We start from the raw sequence: 24261 nt of genomic DNA on the forward strand, positions 1-24261 counted from the left end.
GCGGTGAAAAATGACACAGTGTGTGGGTAATATAGACACATATACGTCTGCATGTCTGGCGGCCAACTGGCCAGAAATACAAAATCATCGGTAAACAATCACAGCAAAAATGCAGAGACAGAGCATAGCAGCGCACTTTGGGAGTTAACCCACTGCTTTATTCCTGTGGTGGAGTGACACGAATATCAGGTGTTTTATCGACGGTAGAAGATAACAAGCGGGGAAACGAGGCTTATTTGTGTCGCTACGTTGTCCCTGCGTTGCCGATTAAATCGGGATATTCAAACGCGGGAGTAATTCTGTCCGCTTACGTATGTCAAGGAGTTATTCCGAAGGGTTGGGAAAGCGGAATTTTTGACCTGAACCCGGATATTGACTGCAACGTAAATGTAGTCGACGAACACAGTGTCAATAAGGCCAGGAAAGAAAAATGCTGAAAGAGCTGCGTGGTCAGCCGAGATTGACTCGAGATCACGGGCAGCGTAAATCGCTCCGCTCCACAGCCTGTTAGCTAAGGGGACACATTTGATGTCTAAAGCCAGTGAGTCCAGCTGCTCTGGAGGCTAAATGAAAGTGAGCTGAACAAACAGAAACTGCCCTGTTAGGTTTGATGTGTTAGCCTCGCAGTAGGTCCTAATCGTGTTACCCACAGCAGAAAAAAAAAAAGAAAAAAGGACAGTGGGCACATTGACGGTGTAATGGAATACAGTCGAAGAATATTGGAGCATGTGAAGTAGCGAAGCCATCACAAAAAAAGAGGTTTGTACGTATGAATTAGGGCGACATTTTTTTCCAAGCACAATCAGAGGAGCAAAAAAAACGAGCACCATTTTTGCAAACCCAAAAAAAGCATTTCTGCGGTCGACTCAGTGCCGCGGTGGGATGCAAGACAACAAAAAGCAAATGGCTTGATGGAAGTGACCCACAGTGGACGTTAAAAGTGAAATACAATGTCTTATTGTATTTCCATATAGTTAGCAGGATAGCGATGCGATGCACAGTGGGGGGTTTTTGGTGGTTTCATCCTCTGCTTGAGTTTGTTTCATTTTGTGTTGTCTTCAAGCATTTTGGAATTCAAGGCAAATTCCGTTTACATTCTGTTGTGTATATTTGTTTTGCAAAGAACCAGAGCACACACTCGTGCCACTGAGCTGGCTCGGTGGTTTTTATTAACCTTGGCAGTAGTCATGCTGGCCTCGTGTTTACCCAAAAACATTTTTTTTTTTTTTTTGGGCAGCGGGACTGTAAATGCGATCATGTGCCTTCTGGAATGAAAAGGCATACAGATCCCCCATATTGTATGACTAAACAGCCCAACAGGTTACAAAATGTGATTTACATAAATAAACACATTTGGAAAAAAGTCTTTCCGCATAAGCTCCTGCCACCCATATGTTCTCTCCTTGTTTGCGTGGGTTTTTTTTTTCTCTCCGGGTACCTGCAGTTTAGTCTCAGATTAAAAAAGAAACACGAAAGCTCACAAATGACTTGAAATATGGTGTGAATGTGCGTGAAAGCTTATTTGTTGATATGCATCCCATGATTGACCGTGAACAAGATATGTGCTTGAAAGCGAATGGATGAATATGGGGATGCTGCACTCAACACAAAAGTCTCCCATCATCCCCCCCGCAATTCTCTCCCCCCACTCCCCACCTTTATTTTCAAGTGTACATCCAGTAAGTTGTCTAACGGAGCCTTAAAATGATGGATATTATGTTGTCTTCAAATCATCATCTCAACAGATGATGTTGATTAGGTTGAAGAAATTGCGTTTGAAGAAAAAAAACATAGTTGTTTTAGGCTTTAATTAGGAGAACTGTCAGCGAGACGTCGCCAGCGTTAATGCGTCTGTGTCCTCGGGCACTGAGCGAGGATTCAGATGTGCTGGGAGAACCCACTGACAGAATAAACAAGAGCCGATGAGGATAATAAGATGATCATAAGCCCATTAGTACAAATGTGGAAAAAGTAGCAGGGAATGGAGCAGCGGCATGGAGACCGGTGGTCCCCAACCTTTTTTGTGTCACTCAACTCTTGATTCAACTCAACTGTATTTCTAGAGCAGGGGCCCCCAACCTTTTTTGCCCCACGGACCGGTTTATGTCAGACAATATTTTCAGGGACCGGCATTTAAGGTGTGGCGGAAATAATACAACAAAATAATATGGTATGAGCTGCATGAAAACTGTGGTGTTTTCGAAACGGGCACTGAGCGAGGATTCAGATGTGCTGGGAGAACCCACTGACAGAATAAACAAGAGCCGATGAGGATAATAAGATGATCATAAGCCCATTAGTACAAATGTGGAAAAAGTAGCAGGGAATGGAGCAGCGGCATGGAGACCGGTGGTCCCCAACCTTTTTTGTGTCACTCAACTCTTGATTCAACTCAACTGTATTTCTAGAGTACTTTAAAACAACCACCGCTGTATACAAAGTTCTGTACATGGAGCAAATATCATATACACAACAATAAAGAATAAAAAAATAAATACTAAGTCACGGACCGGTTGAGACAAGCACATGACATTCGCGGACCGGGAACCTTTTTTGTTTTTCCACTGCTTTTGAACTGTCAGTTTTAAAGCGCTGGCAAGACCAACAAACATGATTATGGAGTAATTTAACATTTTATTAACATCATTTTTTTTTTCAGTCATTTTTTTTCATTCATTCCACGGTACAATTGTAGAATAACATTTTAAAAAAAACACTGAACTACAAAGAAATGGACCAATTAGGAATAACAAATACACCTTAAAAATGTAAACATAATTGTTTTTTTGAAGTTATGATCCTACATACGGCGTTAGCGCACTGAAACTTGGTTTCACTACAAATTATATCTCTATTTTAGATTTTTGGGTATTAACCCTTTCATACACAGACGATGATAACCTGTAACCTGATAATATGATAAACTGTCCACTGTAGTGACCTCTGTCCCTCAAAGGGTTAAAGGTCAAACTAAAAAAAAAAAAAAAAAAAACACATTCTAATGGGATCTTCCTCACCAGTTACTCAGTACTTGAATTTGTTTTCCACTGAATTCTTACTCACAATTTGAAGGAACGGAGTAAAACCTTACTTTTACTCAAGTCGTATGAGTTCACAGCGATAAGATTCTTACTTGGAGTGTAATTTTACCAAGTCTATGCACTTCAGCTCACCAATGTTGGTGAATGATACCAATGCAGATGTCAGAGCTGCAACACGAAGTCTTCAATTAAATATCGAGTCGTATGCACGTGAAGTACTCGGTGAGGAGAATGGATGGATGGTTGGATATATATCCTGAATATTTGTTCGGCTGCTGTGCCGCTTCAAGCTTGCATCAGTGTTCAACACATTTGGAGGCGACGAAGAAGTTATGTCAAATGCAGTGATCTAAAGTGAAAGGGGAAGAAGAACCCAGCTAATCCATTTACGACAGTAAGTTGAGCTGTCTGCAGGGAAATCCCTAAATATGGGTAATGCCGCGGCACGCCGATTTACATTGTTGCTCCGACAATCAGCGTCTTCCCATCCTCACTCAAAGGCTGTCGGACAATCTTGGACGGGAGCGGAGCTTTGGGTAAACCTCTTTAGCACGCAGATCAAGCGGCAGCAAACAGACTGAAAGGCTCGAGGCTCTCAGCGTGTTTCGAGGATTCGGTCCAGGGTGGCTCCAAACCAAAGACAACAGCAAAATAGCAAATGAGGAAAATCCTTCAATCTGGCCACTGGCATGGCCAAGCATCTCAATCAAGCGCAACCATTAGCTCCGTCACAAGTAGTCTGAGCCTCCGGAGCCCAGAGGCAAGGTTTTTGCTCAGCCAAGTCCAACAATCAGTAAACAGCAAGCACACTGACACCCTGAGATAAAGCCGTTCCGGTTCGGCTGGATGACTTCAATATGCTCCCATTTCAAGATTTTGTCCTGTTACGCGGTCTCATGTGTGTGCTATTAAAGTACTAAAGGGGTAAAGCCGGAAAAGCAGTTTAACCAGAAAACATGATAATTGAGATGGAGATTGAAGCTGGGGCGGGGGGGCTGGAACAAGGCGCTAGTATATGATAGCCATTCTTAAACTGTATTCTCACTGGTGCTTTGAGTTGGAAGCCATAGGGGAGCATGCAGATGAACAACAATGTACTTTTCTTTCAGCCAAACAGCAGTTGAAACGCTCTTAATTTGCAAACAGTCGACATGAGTCGGTCCTGGAGTTTCATCAGGGGAAAAAAAAAAAAAGTCTACTCCTTACCTTCACAGTAAGTCGAATCCCCTTGAATGGAGGCAAAGCCACGCTTGCATTCACACTCCGCTTTCGTATCCCTGTTTTTGCACAGAGAGTTTTCTCCACAGATGACCCCTTCTGCGCAGAAGTCGTAACCTAAAAAAAAAAAAAAAAAGAAGATAACAGCAAGGTTTCAAAGCTTTGCGTGGTTTTCCATAAGTTGCCACATATCTGTCACCAACTCTAGCCGGGATACAATACATCTTTATTTGTACTGCGCTTCCGCGGCAGCTGCAGCTGTTAACAAAGCATTTGACATAAAATGACAAGAATACAACAGAAAATCCTTCCATTTTGAATATGCAGAAAAACAAATTAAAAAATCTGATCTGAATTTTAACACATGGTGAAAAATAAAGAAAATCAAAAACAATAAAAATGTACTCAAAAAAACTATTAATGAAGAAAACAACAAAAGCAGAAGAAAATGAGCAGCTCAAGCTATAAAATAGCAAAAGAATAAAACAATCTAAAACAAAGCAAATTATCCGTGAAAAGATAAAATGTATTAGAATTCGGAAAAAAAGATGGCCCAATTCAAAAATAAGAAAAATCAATCATGTATAATCAAAAATTACTGAGTGCACCGCCACCACACATTGCACGACTACAAGGCGTGTCGAAATGAAGCACGACTCATAATAAAATCAAACCAAATCTAATCAGATCTTTACACATGATCAATTACAACCACCGTCACGCAGGAGACTTAAAATCAAAACATGAGTCGCACTCGAGTTTGGAGCCAGCTTTAATTTGTGATCGCTTACAAAATAAATGTTCCTCTTGCCCCCACTTATTTCCGATGCCAATTTCAACATTGTCAGTTAAAAATGTCATCTCATAGTAATATCATCAACTCTTTCCGGTAGCCGCTATGGGATCTCAGCCAAGAAATATTCAGACCGGCTTACAGAGAGAACGAGTGTTGCAAGGGTGCAGATTGTACTCACATCACTAAATTTGTGTGCGCGAAGGGCTAAAATGAACACCTGAAACAGGCACGCTAAGAGACATACCTTGACAAACATTGCAGCATCTCCCGTCTCTCAGTACCTGTTCACTGACGGAACAGTTGAGCTCTGGACAGGTTTCTGTCACTTTCACCATCAGGCCATTCTGCAAATGAGAGTGCAGCATATAAAGTTGAGAGCAAATTGAAATTGTTTTCTTTCTCTTGTGTCGTTTTTACTTTGATAAATGAACACCAATGTTTGTTGCCCGCCTTCCGCATCGCCTTCTCTATTCCCAGAATTTTGCCTTGTATTATCTTGCCGTTCAACCAAAATTCTTCATCAGGCGAGCGCCGTGAAGGCGCTCATGTGCGACTACTTACTCCTCGTTTTCATTTTATTTGTCAAATCGTATTTGACACCAGCAAGTTGATCGCTGTAAACCCAGAACCCCTCGTCAAATCTGAACAGGCATAGACGCAATGAAATGGAATCAATCTGTGTGGAGAAGGAGTAAAAATCCGTAGCCTGATTCGATGATCTTTTCAGCTAAGCCCATAACAGGTTGCCACCAAAAAAAAATAAATAAATAAAATGAAGTTCAGACGTGAAATTCACAACCTTCCCCCTTGATCCAGGTTTGGGAAGAGCACTCAAGCTATCCATCTGCTGAGGGCATCAGCTGGGAAACCGGAAGGCAGCAACCGAACACTGCCAATGCATTATTAATTAGTTAATTTATTTATTGAGTTCATTGGGACAGTGCACATTCATCAACGCAAGAATAAAGCGTGTAAATGCGCCCGACTTAGCGTAAATGCTAGTTTTCAGCCAATGTCTCAAGGCAGGTTTCAATAATAGCACAGTGAGACACATAAAACTTTAAAACTGCGATGACAGAAATAGGATGCAAATAGGTAAGACAATAAAACAGACAAGGGCGGCCCAGTGGGCGAGTGGTTAGCGCGTCGACCTCACAGTGCAGAGGTACAGGGTTCAATTCCAGCTCCGGCCTCCCAGTGTGGAGTTTGCATGTTAACCCTGGGCCTGCGTGGCTTTTCTCCGGGTACTCCGGTTTTCTCCCACATTCCAAAACATGCATGGCAGGCTGATTGAACACTTGAAATTATCCCAGAGTGTGAGCGTGATCGCGGATGGTTGTTCGTCTGTGTGTGCCCTGCGATTGGTTGGCAACCGGTTCAGGGTGTCCCCCGCCTACTGCCTGAAGACAGCTGGGATAAGCTCCAGCACCCCCCGCGACCCTTGTGAGGAGAAAGCGGATTGGAAAATGGATGGATGGATGGATGGGTTGGGTTGCACATATTGAAATGTTTTGCAGTCCGGATCTTCGCCCTAGGAAATCCCCTACAACCGGAGCCTTCCAAATTTGATTGAAGATCCTGGCTTTACATTCACTCATATTGCAGTTCCGCATTTTAAAGAATAATTCATGGTTCCAGAAATATTGTGTATGTCGTGCCTTGTAGGCACATATCCACCCACAATGCCAGTTTTGTCCGTAAAAATGTGTCTTCACAGATAAACGGCCTCGCTGTGAATAATACTCACCTCTGACCAATGCTTAACATGAAGAATGCCTTTAATTAGAATCCAATGCAGTGATAAAACAGCGGGTCAAATCAGGTCTTTGTATTTCTGCATTCATTAGTTGTTTTTTTGTTTTTGTTTTGTTTTAATTACCTGGCTTTTTGATCAAACGCAGGCAAATGAACCGAGTCAATGGAAAACAAATGACTTAATGAATTCTACAACAAGGAGTCCAATACGGGCGGTCCCTCCACACACTCACGTGAGAAGACAAATGCAGGCCGGTGAACTGATTGCAACATAAAAGGCGAAACAGAGCACCAAAAGAAGTGTTACCTTGCATTCCCTGCAGCTCCTGGATAAAAGGCGTTGGCCCTCAGACAAGACCTGTCCCATGTAACTGCATTTTGCTGTCGAGGGGGGTGGGGAGAAACACTCAATTTAGGCGGGAGAAAACTGAAATCTATTTTTAAAAAATAAATAAATAAAACAGGACCATGTTACGACATCCTAGTACTTTAAACAACAATGAACCCAATGAACAACGCGTGATTGCACACCAACATGGTTTTAAGGCAAACACAGCCAGTTAATTCAGTCAGGAAAATGACTTGTCCTTGGCGAGCGAGCCCCAGCAGGGGGTGGGGTGAAATGTAACAGTGCATTAAGAATACAACAGAAGAGACGCTTCTACATATTCCTCTGGCAATAAAAAGCAGAAATAGAAAATGAAGCCTATCGTGTGAAGTCCTGCTTTCCTCCTCCCCCGGGTGCAGGGCCACGGAGCTCACGCTCGCGACTCTGGAACATAATTCCCTTGTTTGCCCGTGCTGGAGTTGTGATGTTCAGATGGGAAGAAAAGGAGGAAGACCGGGCATGCGGAGTGATAGAGAAAGGAATAGTGAGGCTGGGATTATTAAATCTATGCAGAAGGGATTGCCAGGTTTGCAGAGCAGCAAGATACACGGCCGGCCATGGATTTTGGAGCATTTAACAAACATATATTCGATATTCTTGAACTACAGTGGCTAGTGCCCATCCGCCAAGATGTTTTTGCCCCCACACTTGAGGCGTGGATCTCAAAAATGGTGCTGCTGTTAAATCCAGCTTCTTTCACCTTAGGCAGGTGGCGAAAGTAAAGTCTCTCCTTTCTCAAGAGCACGTTGAAACAGCAAGTCATGCCTTTGTCACATCCCAGCTGGATTACTGTCATGCGCTTTACTTTGGAGTCAGCCAGTTCTCCATGAAGCGTCTCCAGTTGGTCCAGAATGCTGCTGCTCGCCTCCAGACTGGTACTCGTTAAGAGGGAGCACATAATTCCTACTCTGGCGTCCCTTCATTGGCTCCAATATAGTTTAGAGTTCTTTATAAGATCCGAATATGTGTTTTTAAATTCGCAGGATTAATTGACGGGTACTTCAATGTTGGCCCCTAAGAGTCCTGAATATTTATTTTTTTGTGTGTGGTGTTATGTAATCCAATGACATATCGTAAAATGTGTAGATATTTATAAATAATAAGAGCCAAATGAGGACGCTGGGTAGACAGGTACACAAATAGTACAGAAAGCGAGGAGAGAGTGTGCAAATGTGTTTCATCCAGAAAAAGGAGCCAAATGACTCTTTTGACATCGAAAATCAAATTAAATTGGGGGAATTGTAGTTTACTTTATTCCACTATTCCACATTAGTTAGTGACCTTTTTTTTTAACACTCAAAAGATACTCAATTTAAAAAAAAACTAAAATGAATATTAATATTCTGAAAGACTATTTGTTTTTCCGCATGCAGCTCCGTTGTATCAACTCTTGCTACGATTGATGGTCAATCTGAATGTATGGCATCTAAGTGCCCCAGTGCGATGCGACCGTTTGGAAAAATGGCAGTCAGGCACTCATCACAATCTTCCATAAGATGTCGGGGTGGCCAGTGGGGTGGCCAGAGGGTGGCCCCCTCCATTGGCCGCCACGTTGCTCCACCCCTGGAGAAGCGTGCGCTATGTCTGCGATGTGTACTCACGTCTGCATTTCTTACAGCAGGTCCCATCCACGTGCACTGGCAATGAGTCCTCTGAGCAATTTGTAGGCGGACAGAAAATCCTGCGGCACTCTACCACTCCATTCTGGAAGAAAATTTTTCACATAAAAAAAAAAAAAAGTTCAAATCATGTTGGTAAAATGAGTAAAATGCAATTATTTTCTGGGAACATGAGTTTGCACAGGAGAGTTGACAATCCACTTTTAAGCGGCAAAGTAGAGCACATACTAACTATTTATGTATATTAAAAAAGGAGATTAATGGCTGACACTCAATTTGTAATTATTATAGGCTGACATTACCACCAAGTTATTGCGACAAAGGAAAAACGACACATAAGCAATAACCTGTTTATTTTCTCAACATGGGGGGAGTGCACGTTTTATTGTAATCATGTTTTAATTAGGGCTTTGAATATAACCAGTTCAATTCTAATGAGAAGAATGGAGGAAGAAAAAAAAAAGAGAATGCTTTCAAGCGTTATTCACACATTTCCATTTCTGCACTCCAGCTGAGAGAAACATTCATAACATTAATCCAAATGCAGTGAGTGAAGGCGCCAAGAGCATGATGGGGGAGGAAAAAAAATAAGATGCGATGTTTGGCCTGCTGGATAGCTTCAAGTCATCACATGTGTCATGAAGAGTAAAACAAATCCGGTTTGATTAATACATGAGATTCACTTTTAGTTCTTACATTGTTCGATTGATTTTCTTTTGCTATAACTATAAAACCAAGTGCGCCGCTGCAGTCTGTTTGCGCTAAAAACGTTACAAATGTAAGCCAAACATGCAAGATATTGCAACTTACCTAAAACTGGACGACCAAACAAAATGGAAATAAATTTAGAAGTGAAGAGCGCAGTTCACAGATCTTCTTCAAAACATTTGTTCAGAATATAACCTGCTCTTTTCGGGATTGCGCTCTGGCTGCCGTACAAAAAAAACACCTTTTGTATTTCTCCCGATTACTGTCCGGCACTGTGGGCCAAAAATCGGATATTATTTGTGGCATGGAAAACTGACCAAATATCCTCTATACATTATGGTTCCCCTTTCATGTTTGGATGATTTTTTTTTTTTTTGGTGGGGAAATAAGGTCAGAGGCGTGATTCAAACCCAGAGCCTTGGACTGTGAGGCGGACACCTAGCCACTTGCCCCAAACCAGGTATACGCACGTAGTTATTCGTACGGTGCCGTCGTGCTTTCAAAACATTAAAACAAGTGTGACGCTACAATTCACCGACAACGTTCAAGCACCTTTTTCGCAAAACACTTTCACATTAATCACGGTGTCAATAACAAGTTAAAATTTTAGCATCGCCACAAAAGTGCATTTGGCGTACAGCACTTGAATCAGACCGAACGACCAGCCGCTTCTGCGTTGGCTAGCCTGGTGTAAACATCGACTCTCTTAACTGATTCATCGCTCAGTGCTGACGGATGGATGAAGACACTAAGTTGTCGGAGGCCCCGGAGGAGTGACGTGAGTTTTGAAGCTGATGCGTCTTCATTTCATGACTCATTGGAACTAATTTCCCCGGGATACCGCGCATATGGCAAAGTGGTCGATACAGAGGAGCAAATCACACCAACTAAATTCTCTCCAATCCTTGCTCTCCCGTGATACTGTAAATCCGATTCCCAAGGGCTCTCTGTGGCCTGATTCAACACGTTGTAAAGTCTTGGCTAGCGTGTGTGTGAGCAGGCAGGGAGGCTAATTAGAGGGAGATTATCGGGGTGCCGCCCGGAAGCGGCAACGGTATCGGATTTGGCAAAGAAAGCTACCAGCAACAACATACACAGTGTTGTGTTAAATATATTCAAATGATGTTGTTGTTTTTTTCAATGAAGCGTGATCATTTTGTACCACAGATTTTCTCCTTCATGAGGACAAGAGTAACACTCACCTTACATGCGCAGTTCCTGCAATTTTGCGGCTCCGCCCACAGCTCCTTATCTCTATAGACGAGGCCGTTGGCACTGCAGGTCTTCTCGCAGTGACATCCCTCAAGCTGGGTCAGCCTGGACTCGGCGTAATTTAGCTGGGAATGACCATAAAATCACCAGTCACAAAAGTAAATCAAAAAGTCGAACAGCGCCAGCGCGTTAACCCCTCCAGCCCTCTCCGCGGCCCTCTGGAATGCCCACTTTTGTTCAGAGCGCTGCTCCACTGGGAGCCAGTCATTAGAGGAAGAATAATAAGCCATCTTCATTCAGCTCACGCTTCAGACCGTAGGCTAGAAGCTACAGTAAAAAAAAAAAAAAAGACTGCAGACAGACACTCGAACCCTCCTTTCACTCTTCCGCCCTTCTTTCCAGCTTGTTTCATTCCCAATTCTCTTGATGTTGGTCCTTCAACTCTGATGCCTCTCTGACATCCGCCAAAGAACTGTTTGCTCATCTCGCGGTGATACAAATCACTCCTGATTGAAAGAAATGAAAAGGAAAGACGACCGGGTCTGACTGCTAATATTTTTTTTAGTTTATTGCATTCGTTTCCGACCAAAATTAAATAAGCACTGTATAGAAAAACTGTAGTTTGAGTGTTAAAATACACCCGTCACAGTTTTCAGAAGTACCGCCATTTTTTTTTTCCTTCCTTTAAAATGTCGACTTCTTTGCGGTTCCTTGTAAATTGAAATATTCCTGCTTATTTTTCTTCACTTGCGGATATGTTATTAGGGTTGGCAACGAAGACGGGATTTATGATGCGTCACCCGACAGAAGTCGATAATTTAAATTACACGGATGAAAGAAAAATGTGGTGTATCCATGCAAGCAGGACCAGAGTGGGACTCATTTTCAACCCTGAAGTTTCAAGGCTCAGACCGGCCTACTTTACACGACATATTAATGAAGATCTATAACTTTAACCTAACTCGCGCATCAATCTAAAACAACTTATCATTTCCTCCAGTGGTATTCAGTGTTTATTTGAACAAGTCTGAAAACAACTGACCAATAGTCAAGTATAACATATCATGGGAGAAGACACTTTACACTTAACAAGGCAGATTTATTAAACACCATTACCAAGGTAACCATTTGGTAGCTAACGCAGCACTTAGTGTTAGCGCTCTTATTTCAAAACTATCCACTTAGGTGCGCTACTGTGCGGATTGATGCGAACTTTACGATTGCACGGAGACTTTCTCGGTGTGCTTTGTTCTTGTTAAATGTAACAAATGTGACTGTGTTAGGCGACTTTTATGCGCTACTTTGTACAGACAGGCTGTAATGTAGTGATCACGTTTCTAGTCGTGTAGAAAAAAAATGGATCCCTGGATTCCCGGCTTCAAGGGCCATTGAAAATTAATTGTATGGGCTAGGGTAGTGGTACGGGCAGCGCATCCAGCAGCTCAGCCCACTGGGCAATCCCCAGAATGTCCAGATTTACAGCTGCATGCAAGAATAACTTGTCTTCCAACAGGAAAGTCTCAATGTGTCTTGATCCAACTTTTAAATTGCAAAAATATGGTGAAATGAAGGTGTGTTGACGCTTTTTAGAAATCTGCTCTCAATTGATTTATTGCAATCGTGCAATCGTTTGTTGTCAAAGACCAGCTATCGGACCTACCTACCTGATTTACCGTACATACTTCCGGCTGTGCTATAAAACACGTTAATTTATTTGTTAGATATCATTTGAAGGCTCCAGCACGCCTGCGACTCTCGTGATGATAAGCAGATTAGAAAAGGGAGCCTATCCCGGCTGTCTTCGGGCAGTCGGCAGTGTACACCCTGAATTGGTTGCTAGCAAAATCGCAAGGCACACATCGGGACAATTTGGAATGCCCAACCAACCTGCCCTGCGTATTTTTGGAATGTGGGAGAAAACCGGAGGACTTGGAGAAAACAATGCCAAAACATGTACAATTTTAATCTAAAAAACATTCCATCTTCAGTTTGTGTGCTTGCTGCAACACTCCAGTTTTGTGCCCTTCTTTTGGCATTGGTGGGCATTAACTCATGCTAATTAGGTACAGCTGGCCCAAGCCTGCCATTTACGAGAAAATGAAATTACCAACACCAGTGCGAACATTTGAACGGGTTGGGAAAGACTGGTGAATCGGTGGGAACACATTGACCAAAGTCATTACTCGGATGATTTCCATCAAGACATAGTCGGATAAATTTAGTGCGACAGACTCACTTGTTTCCGTCTTAACTGAGATACCATATACACGTTCAGAAATCTAACCTGAATAAGAAAACTGGACTGAATGGTCAAGGTCAATTAGGAAATGATAGGCTGAGCAGCACTCAGTCTGCCCCAGCTTCTCCTGTGAGACCCACTTTTGCTACAGGGTCAGGAAAGAGGGGACTTGACATAAAATGATGGATTCTTCTAAGTGAGAGAAAGAGAGTGAGAGAGAGGAAAGAGAGAGACAGACAGAGAAAGAAATTCTAGATGCCACTGAACTATTGGACTTAGTTTTGGCTACTGGACGTCTGTGTGAGCTGTGAGCTTTCAAAAGCGGCCCCATCAAAGCCCAAAACAAAAGACACATTTGCAACGCAAAGCATCAGCCCTGAGGCGCCACAGAGGAAATCGCTTTCCAGGATATCGTGAGCAGTACCGACTGGCGGTGGTATCACACAAGTCAGAAGCTAATAGACGTGTGTCTCCAGTCGTTGAGACACGAGGCAGAGACTCCGGCAAAATACAAAAAAAAAAAAAATGACGGAATAATATCTCGCTCTTCAATCTGCACACTTCGGGTGTGTTCAATAGTCTGAGTGTGTGATATTTCATTGTCCATTGCACATATATGATACATGCAAATGTCAAGGGAATCGATATACAATGCTTAGAGTCACTCTTTCTCGTACACCACAACCAAGTAAGAAAAGATTCACCTCTTGGTGAACTCTTGCTGTTCCATCACTGAAAGGCAAGGAGACATTTGGGGGAGTGGAGATGACCGCATCCTCCCTACTGGGACTTGTATGAACCAATCAGGTGGCAAAGTGTTGCGTGTATGAATTTAAAAGGTGAATGTGTCAACACAGCAGGATGGTAAACGTTCATCAGAAAGGAGTTTCGACTCATGTATTGTGTATTATTTTGTCGGAGACGCCAAATTTAAAAGCCTGCCAAAATCCAAAGATGGCAGTGCCCCGGATAGAGGCGCTGGCTCACGATAAGAGTGCAAACAATAACAACCGCAGTTCTACAGTAGAGTGACTTATAATCCAGTCAACGCATTCGGGAACTGCACAAAATGTGTTTTTGGTGGGAAGCCGCATGTGGAAAACTATGGCCCTTTAGTTACGGGAGAGCTCACTGGAACTGAATGTGAATAAAACCAACGAGCTGTGCTGTGGGGGAAGCCGGACCCGTTGACACACCGCATCTACTCCGTAGTTTTTGATACCTTGGGATGGAGACCGACTTTCGTCTTCCACGCAGCAAATGGATGAGCTTTACAAAAAGGATCAGCACTGCATGTTTTAAGGCACGGGTGTTAAACTCATTTTTGTCTCCGGCCTGATTTTAGTTACAGTTTCCCTTGGAGGGCCGTTATGACATATAAAGAAGTCAAGAATAACGTTTTGTTCACCTATTGTTTAAGTTACTGTCATGAGGGTTTTGGTAACAAGAAAATTACATGAGAATTTAAAATTTTGGTAGACAGTTTAGAAAGGATCATGGAAGTTGACATGTTTGAGCTGCTTTCGCGGGCCGCATAAAATGATGTGGCGGGCCAGATCCGGCCCCCGGGCCTTGCGTTTGACACCAGTGTTTTAAGGGAGTTTTCGCATCGGACAAAACATCAAAACGGTGTATCGCGGTCACTCATTGAGCCCGTTCTCAGATTTAGCATCACATCCTTACAATACAAAGCAAAGGAACAAACACGCCAGCATGATCAAACAAGCAGTAAACATCCCTAACGTCTCTCCGACTTCTCTCCCTGCCCTGAACATTCACGCGGTACAAAAGGAAGCAGTCTGCATCGCCAAGGACTTGTCACATCCCTTCATCACTCTTTTAAGTGCCTCCCTTCAGGCGAACCATTTCGTGTACATCTGGCCAAAAAGAAAACTTGCTACGACTCTTATTTCAACGGCAATGTTGCCTTTTATTTCGCGTGTCACGACTGCAAGAATGTTAACCCTTTTTAGCTGTATGCGCTTTTATGTATTTGAAGTATGAATGTTTTGTGCTCTCCCAAGCTTAGACAAAAGTCAATTCATGACAGGATGGGAAAGACACATTTTTTTCTTTGTTTTGCAATGTGTTGTAGATTTCATGGCAGTATAGTAAAAATCGAGTGCGTTTTATGGACAGTCTGGTGAGCTATAATGTATGTCTGTCTTTGCGGGAGGCAATTGATTGTTCTTACCTTGAGGGTCATCTTGGCAAGTAGATCCTGCAGGTCCATAATGCCTTGCACCAGGCTCAAGAAATCACTGCAGGTTGGGCAGGCTGAAAGAAGAGAGTGCAAACACAGCCGAAAAGATAAAAGCATCCAACTGATGGTGCAATTTAGACACAGATCAATAGTCAACAAAACACATGTCTCGGTCACATTGTTTTTGGCTTGTGGGAGCGATCGGCCTAATAGCCACTCTAGAATTATGTGCCATATTCTACTGATCAGGCTTTGGATCTCGAGTTTACAGATTGAAAACTGGGCGGGAAGACGACCATGGGGAAATTAGCATTCGTTTAGAAGAATGGCCATTTTTCCTCTTTAAAATTATATTGATGACCACCATCATATCAAAGTCCAGTTTCGTCAAGGCAAGAGTTCATGAAACACAAATGTAATATACGCTTATGTTTCATCGAGACACTTACTGCGGTTAAGGTTTGGGCACTGGCTGATGTAGCCGTTGGGAGCAAAAACAAACTTCACATCCTGGATAACGCCCTGACAAGACAGAAAGAGAGAGATCCACGGATTAGATTTTTTTTCTTTCCCCCACTATTGATCCATCAGGTCCCCCTTTGCTTGATGTTTATCAGTAGGTATCTTCACACGTCAGATGTTGAGTTTCATGTTTAGATCAAATAATTCACTGCAAATGAAAGACAATGCTCGCTACAGTGCCAATAGAACATGGAATTCATTTGCATGACACAGGGCCACCGCCTCCACAAATTAAGCTACTTTCAGCACGACAACGAGGGTGTGTGATATCGCTCTTGATGAAAAGTTTTTCAAGGACATGTTTTTAAGACACCCGGGATCTGTTTTCAATGGTGAAAAAAAAAAAAATGAGAACGTCTACCCTTAAGTACACACGCATCACGTTCAGAATTGGAAATCTCCTCAAAATGTGTCAATACAATGCAGCACTCCTTGAAAATAAAATGAAGGAAAAAGTACTTTGCTGTACAAATTTAGTGCATCTACAACTGACCAGATGCTGGCCAGTCTGCCAATCATCATGAATGACAAGTCACATCCAGCAGTACACGGCTCCTAAATAGGAGCCATTATGACAACCACAGGGAACAAACTTGGGGTGGGCGGGGTGCAGACGACATCTTTTGGGAAAACCAATCTTGTAAATCCCCCTCAAGCAGACTCACACAATTTGCCCTTAAAATGGGCTGCTGAAAACATTAAAATGTGTTATTTCCACCACTTGCCACCAACCTTCCCTTGCTTGAGATATGCGTGAAATCCATTCACATTGCATTTGCGTGGCCTTGATGCAAGCAACACCTTGCCGCTGTATCTTGAGGGAGAGCCACGAGATGAACAGAATGGCAGCACGGATTGAGACCACATTCACACACACACACACACACACACACACACACACACACACACACACACACACACACACACACACACACACACACGGGCTGAGCACACAGTTCGACTGCACTTTGCCCTCGATTTGCGCTGGGCCCACTGACTCAATATACTGTGAGATCGTCATGAATACTGTTGAGGGAACTAAATTATAGCACGTGGGTCATACAGGACACAGGTGTGCTTCTACGTCCAGAAATAGTAAGACAGTATTACCTCTAGCCACATGTGTTCTAGTATCAGAATCCTTTTCATGTCCGGTAATTTTATTGCTCGCGGTAGAGATGTTTAAATGTGATTGTACAGTGTCTCGAACAATCAATAAAAAAACGTAAACAAAGAGACTCTGTACAAAGTGTTAAAAGATTGAGAAGTGGCAGAAGGAAGCAAAAGCCTATCTTGTCTTGTCGCTTCCTTACGATCCAAATCTGGGGGGAACCCTCAACCTACCCGCAGAAAACTCTCATAAGAAAATGGCACGTAACTGCACAAGAGTCCCTGAGCCAAGATTCTAGCCTCTCGGCAATGAGGCATGCCATCTAACCTCGTCCCCGCCGTCCTGGCCTGTCGATTAAATAATGAAGAACATTTGTAATATAAGTATCCAATTTCAATCTCTAAATGTGTGGGCGACTAAATGTGTTTTCAGTCATACTGTGGCTATTAAGAGACCTGCTGAACTGAACACAAAAAAAATTTAATAATTTTCTCTCCGTGGTATGAATTAGGGCTGACAGTACTAGCCATCACCATTAAAAGTTTGACACTGCAAAAACTTTAAATACGATGAGCAGAGATAGCTCAAACTAAACTCGGTGCTGTGTTTCACCTAATTGTGACGTTTGAAAAATGTCAGTGAAATAATTTGGATTTTCATATTATTCATCCAACACTGATGTGAACCAGTTCGCAGGAACTGTAGTTCTTTAATTAAATCTTAATGTCATTGCTACAGTCAGGGCCTGATTTACCAAAAAGTTTGCGATTCAACAAGGGACGCAAACTTGATTGCTTGATAATCTGAAATGGTGACGTATCAGATCTGATCTACTTGCCGGGAACAAAGTGGGGGTTGGCTTCCTCAAAGATATGGTACAGTATACCTATTATTTGAAATACATTTGTATAAAAATTTTTTTTACGACCAGCCCTTTGTTATGTTTCCTTTTAACTAATGAATGGTGTGTATGTAATAACTCATTTTTACTCACATTAAATGCTCTTTAAAATGAATCCAAATACCATGGATCTGTTCATTCCAGCCACCCCACCCCCAAAAAACAAAAATCTGTATTGTATAAAACCAAAATGAAACCTAATAAAAAAATTAAAAAAAAAGAATGTAAAAAAAAGTTTGATCTAGCCAAAATTTTGGCTTGCAAAAAAAAAAAAAAGACCAAACAACTTCAAACAAACAAACCAAAAAAAAATCAAGGTGCCACTGCAATAGGATCTCTTTTTGATGTACTGTATCATATAAGACAATCTGACCAGCTCATTTGCAATTAATGAATATTTAATATGTCAGAACTGATAGCGGCACAGTGAACTTTTTGACACTCCAGCAAAAAGATGAATGCGAGTTGTAGAAAGCAGATCCCATGTCTAGGGTTGACTCTTGTCGATGTATGACCCGCCCTTGCAGCACACTGAGCAACAGGTTCAGGATTCAAGGTGTTACAAGCACACCTGTCAGCCAACATGTCAACCCCAACCATCGAAAAGCTGCAGGGGAAATTTCCGCTTTTCCTCCGTCACTTCACACCAACCAGTTTCCACGCCATCTGTCTCTTTGCTGACAATGACTTTTAAGCAATCCTTGCACGCGGAGCGGCAACTTTTCAAGCACGAAACCAAAACCGTGGGTAGGAAATTGCTGAATCTTTCAAGACCAGAGCTTTCAAGTAGAAGGATCCTCTTAACGTCTACAAAGAGGTGAATGAGGAGCCGGCGGAGGGAGCTGAGACGACGGCCTTCAGATTCCAAGCAACATCATTTACACCACACCGGAGAGTGGAGGCTAATCAATATGTAGGAGTGAGGAAAAAAACAAAGTCTATTGATTGAGTGGGCAGGGATGTGGTTTCAACAAGAACAAAATCATATCTCTGACACAATCTGGCATGTCCTTTTGGCTGCTCTGAGCAAATGCAGCAGGGTGAGAAAATGAGCAGTGATTAAAGATCGACATTGTAATGAGCTTGGGAATAAGAGTTTCAAAGCACACACTGCGCTGGATGCGGCTCCTCTTGAAGCCCCCCTCGGTACTTCTTCTTGTGTCTTCTACCGGGCTCCCTTTCCACTTCCAAGCCCAGTGCAAATCTGCCCAATTATCCCAGGCAACTTTAAATGTGAAGCACGTTAAGCTCCAACGAGGGAATTGCAGGACTGTGGATGCATCTTCGTCTGAGTCTCACCTTGAACAGGCCGTGTTTGTGGCCGTGCTGGCCCAGCCAAACGCCGCTTCCCGGCGTGAGTTCCATCTGAGGAGGGTCGATCACTCGCTCATAAATCCTGTCAAGACAAAAGACAAACAAACAAAAAATTGGATGTGAATACCTCGCACCCCAGTACAGAGTAAATCACTCTTAAAAAGCATTTGTTTTCTCTGTACGTGTTTAGAATACGGTTCCCTCAATCGCATTAGCACCATGTATCACCCTGGCCGACTGTTTTTTTTCCAAAAATACTTGAATGGTTTCGTGGCAATTCTGTTTCTTTGAATTAGCTCTAGTTCTAGAGAAATCATATTTGTGACAATTTTTTGATTGACAATACATTTAGGGATATCAAAAATGACATTTGCTGTCTAATAAAAGTGAAGCAACATTGTTGTTTACTGCTAATATTGCCTGATTTTCTGAATTCTTGCTTGATTTTCACTTGAAACGATTTGCATATAGAAGGCTCTCTGCAATTTGCATTGGCCTCTTTCTCATTGCATCAAAAATGAACGAATGCTCTCTGGACCTGCTTGAAAAGACAAATAAAGCCTCAGAGTTGGGGCACAAAGAGAATACCAATGTCAAAATGTGCATATTTTCAGCACTTTTGTGAAACAAAAACACAGAATGTGTCAAAAACTTGTGCCAATTGGGAAAAAAACAAAAAACAATGTCATTTGGGGATTCGGCAAGATTAAAAAAAAAAAAAAAACCTTAAACCGCTGAAATTTTATTGGCACCAAAATGTGCTGACCAGTGTTATCAGAGTGAATAATATGAATGACCAATAAAGTGTCAATGCTTTCAAAATACAGATTTTTTTTAATGTTTTTTTGCCATAATCGATGATTACGGTCTTTCAAACAAACCACTTTTAAAATCCAAAATAAATTCTCAAGTATTTTGTATGAGAAGGGAAGACTGGCGATGGGACGGAATTTGTTGATACTTTGATTTACAGATGGGTCAATAAGTCTAGAACCATAGAACGTGTTCAGAACTTGAGATCTAAAGGTGAAAGGGTCCAAGCTGGAAAACTGGAACGTATTAAAGTAGTAATGTTCTGCTGTCTGTTGCTTGCATCCCAAAGAAGTTGATCTGGATGTACAGCCAGGAGTTTTCCCCGGAAGTCTCTAAAGTAGATTTTAGTTATGGACCTGAAGTTGTACACTGACAAATTCCTGATTCAACAGAAGATCAACCAGAAGTTGATGTTAACCTGGATTATCAATGATTTGTGCTTCACAGGAAAAGCTCACTTTCTCTTCTCTGGTCAGGTAAACAATCAAAGCAATGTTCTCGGGTACAGCACACCCACAGTAAAGCAAGGGACTTATATACGTTCCAATCATTGTGGGTCGGATTGGATGTTACGGTCTGCGCTGTGTTTCTTTCAATCATGGGGTATTCGTTGCGTTTAATGAGAGGACCTGGTGTTGCCGTCCTTCATGGAGATAATACTGAAGGAACGGGTGGATTAAGTTGGGTTGAGTCTTGTAGAGAGCCTTGAGAAAAGGGTCCTTCATTTATGGTCAGTGTCCAGTTTTCACCTGAACTGTCGTGCATTAGCGTTCATGCAACGGAGATCGGGGCAAACGGTCCTGGTTGGGTGAAGGACACATTTTATTTAATTTCTTTTCACAGAAGCAACAGAATACAGTACATGCCTAAGACCAGTGATTTCATGACAGATGAGCTCACAACACCAAAAAAAGCAACATTAGTTAGCTCAATAACGTACCTTAGCCATTTTGCTAGGGGAAATTGATGGTGAGTGTTCGCAATTTAATCTGAATATTCAAATGCCTCTGGACATCAGTTATAATGATGCCCTGACGACGGCACGAGCACGGGCCAAAATTGCGGAGGCCGTTTTTCTTTTTTTTTTTTCCATCAGCATAAAAACGCTGATCCACGGAGGACAGTGGGCACTACCTCGACCAGATAAATCACAAAAACCTTTTTTCATAGCTGTGGGGGTTTGCTTCCAAAACAGACTAGAGGACAAAAAGTACAATTTGTAAGACAGAAAGGTCAGCAGTGCAGGTAATTGCCCATAACAGTCCCATAAACGTTTCTTCGTATACGGTAAATTACAACTAGGTTTATGCTTTCACCTCAAGCGTGTTATCGAGCCCAGTTAAACTGCATTCTTGTTGAACATTGAATAAAATCCTCACAGTAGAAAACGTGGGGGAGATGCTAATCCCGCACTGAACAGCTCAGACCACCAGCTCCGTCAGCTTTAAATTCAGTGCTGTGTACGCATATGGGCTGACCTACAACAGTTCTCACAACCTCTCAAACTAAAACCACATCTTACGCAAGCAATCAAAATGTATGATAAGATGAAGTCAGGCAACTAAATTCACATTCGAACCTTCGAACACATTCGAAGTATTTCCTCAGCCGAACATGCAGATTTTTGTAATGTAGGAGGAAAGCGGAGTATCCAGAGAAAACTCATGCAAGCCAAAGGAGAAACATGGCGACGACACACAGGAAAGCTCGAGTGAAAATGCACTCCAAAATCTTGAGGAGCTTCAACTGTCATCATGCATGCGTCCAGCATACAACAGGAGCTGTCAGTGCACCTCAGTCCATCTGAAGTGTAGAGTCTGCTACTGTAAACTGATGACCCACCTCATTATAACTCATTTTAATACATTTCAAAATAACTCAGTGTTTTCCTCTCTTTCGATTTTTCTTTTTTTTTTTTTTTTTTTTTTTTTTTTTTAAGTGTGCGCGTGTGAGTGTGACGCAGCGTTAGTGCCGTTTCTATGGTTTTGCTCCCGTTCCATTGAGCTCGACAGTGTTTTTATGTGACATTTGACAAGTGGGGCATTGGGTGCCAATGAGCGTTGATACGTTAGCAACTTGTGCTAGCCACTAGCTAGCTGTAAAAAGAAATCAAAGCCACAAGTGATTGAGTGTCAGAAAACGTGTGACTGTCATTGACTTGAACAGTAAACGATGACAAAAACTTTGTTTAGGTTTAGATTTTGTTTTTTTTATCATCCATCCATCCATCCAACTATCGATCCATCCACCCATTTTCTGAACCGTATGTCCGAACCAGAGTCATGTGCGTATAGGAACCTAAAAGGGAAGATTGCAAGACTTCTGACTCCAAACATTCATCATCAGGTTAGTGGAAGACATTTTTTTTCTCACAGGCACAGTACCTATAACATATTCGGTGGGGTTGTCTTTGAGTAATCGAGCAAAACGCAATAGCTAGCCTACCAGCTAACGTCATCTTTACAGTATGCTATCCGTCTGAGAATTAAAAGAACACATCTGTGCCACCAATGCAAGCAACAGTCAAGTAGATGAATTCTTAACTACTGTTTTGAGCTTCCCCGAAGTCTCTCAACTTAGCGGTTGGAATTAAATCACAGTTAACGTCTCTCTTTAAAGCAACTGACCTTGCGTCGTAACATCTTTTTTTCAACCAGCGCTTGACATCTTCAAACTATGGCGATAAAAGAGGCTGATATGATCATTCAAGCCATTCCATCTGTTTTCTCAATTGCTCCTCCTTGGTCAAATGACGCAGACAGGTTTGTTTACCTGTGTTTCCATCAGACCTATTGCCGAATTGGAAATACTGTGATGTGATGGTGAAAAGGTCCGTTAACATACAATAACCATTTTTTGAAAATGCACAACTACAACTTTTAAACCACCCTGATTTTATCATGCATGATGCATTGTGTGTATGCATACAATGATGTATTCTATGTATTTATGCTAGTTGCTTGACACTTAGGAGCCGTTCAAATGTGTTGTGAACATGCCAATGTCTTCCCATCTGGACAAGCTGCCACTGTAGTAAAGAATGTAGAGGTCAGGTGATTTTACTCTATTTTGTCTCCCCCTAATCTTTCGCGTCTTCACTCCCATCCCCTCTTGTCAACAGCTAAGCAGCGGGGAAGGTTTTCACAGAGGAAACGTTAGCGCACCGTGACGCCAATTAAAACAGCAATGTGCTAAGGGGCATGTTTGCATCGTCTGACGTTAGCAGCAGCACCCATCAACGGCTAATTACAGAGACTCTTCACCAGTCGACATACTGTACAGCGCGATTAACAATGCTCTTTTATCACCATGGTGCCGGTTTCAGTGGGTAACAGATCATGTTAGCAACCACAATGCCATAATGAGAAGAAAATTTCACCCAAAAAATGTTTTGCATCACTGCGCAAAACAACTTGTAATTTTCTTTTATTCGATGTGAAGAAGATATTATAGGATCACAAACTTTGAATCAAAATGAATTTAAACTCTTAGCGGAAGGAAATGCAGCATTTGTATGGAAGGCGATAATATTACACCGTTTCTCACGATTTGGAGGTTGAATACATCCGTCCATCTATTTTCCGACCTGCTTTATCCTCACGAGGGTCGTGGGCATCCTGGAGCCTATCCCAGCTGTCTTTGGGCAGTAGGCGGGGGACACCCTGAACCGGTTGCCAGCCAATCGCAGGGCACACAGAGATGATCAACCATCCGTGCTCACACTCACACCTATGGACAATTTAGAGTGTTCAATCAGCCTGCCATGCATGTTTTTGAATGTGGGAGGAAACCGGAGTACCTGGAGAAAACCAACGCAGGCCCGGGGAGAACATGCAAACTCCACACAGGAAGGCCAGAGATGGAATCGAACCCTACACCTCTGCACTGGGGCTGACATGCTAACCAGTTGACCTCCGTGCCACCCAAGGTTGAATATAGACATTTTACAATACATCACTAGTATAAAAAAAGGAAAGGTTCACATGAATGTAATGTCATTTCCCTATTCGATAAACAGCGTGGCCTAGGTTTACCAAATCGGAAAAGGTTGATCAGTCAACTACAACTACAGCAAACTATGGAGCAGACCCAGACAAATCACACCATACAACAAAATAGGGCAGTTGTGTTCCACTTTTACACAGCTTCCCTTTTGACCGTTATCGTTGTTTGCGCACGTGCGTATGAAAATGACCCACATCTCACGTCAGACATCAGAGGCAGGAAGGTGACTGTCTTGGTCATCATTCCTGAGACAGAGCAAAACAGAGAGGTGCTAAGTGCTGCATAATGGGTAAGTGAAACATTGATTGCAGCATATGGTGGGGAAGGTGCCATTAGGTTCGTGTTTTACACAGTCTACTTATATTAACTAGAAAGGTGGCCCACTTTATATCACGATAGTGGCCAAATGTGACTAC

General features: G+C 42.4%; 1 protein-coding gene across 1 annotated transcript in view; it reads right to left on the bottom strand.

The window, feature by feature from the left end:
* The window catches only part of LOC109519706 (protein kinase C-binding protein NELL1), a 120408-nt gene that overhangs the window by 58315 nt on the left and 37832 nt on the right, over window positions 1-24261 (bottom strand). The window contains exons 5-12 of the mRNA XM_019876401.1: window positions 19013-19109; window positions 15629-15701; window positions 15171-15253; window positions 10728-10862; window positions 8800-8902; window positions 7118-7191; window positions 5300-5399; window positions 4248-4376 (exon numbers count right to left, since the gene is read on the bottom strand). Of these exons, the coding sequence (XP_019731960.1) occupies window positions 4248-4376; window positions 5300-5399; window positions 7118-7191; window positions 8800-8902; window positions 10728-10862; window positions 15171-15253; window positions 15629-15701; window positions 19013-19109 (794 nt within the window). The remainder of the gene's footprint in view (window positions 1-4247; window positions 4377-5299; window positions 5400-7117; window positions 7192-8799; window positions 8903-10727; window positions 10863-15170; window positions 15254-15628; window positions 15702-19012; window positions 19110-24261) is intronic.

This window comes from Hippocampus comes, unplaced genomic scaffold (genome assembly GCF_001891065.2).
Source record: "Hippocampus comes isolate QL1 unplaced genomic scaffold, H_comes_QL1_v1.1 scaffold150, whole genome shotgun sequence".
Taxonomy (NCBI): domain Eukaryota; kingdom Metazoa; phylum Chordata; class Actinopteri; order Syngnathiformes; family Syngnathidae; genus Hippocampus; species Hippocampus comes.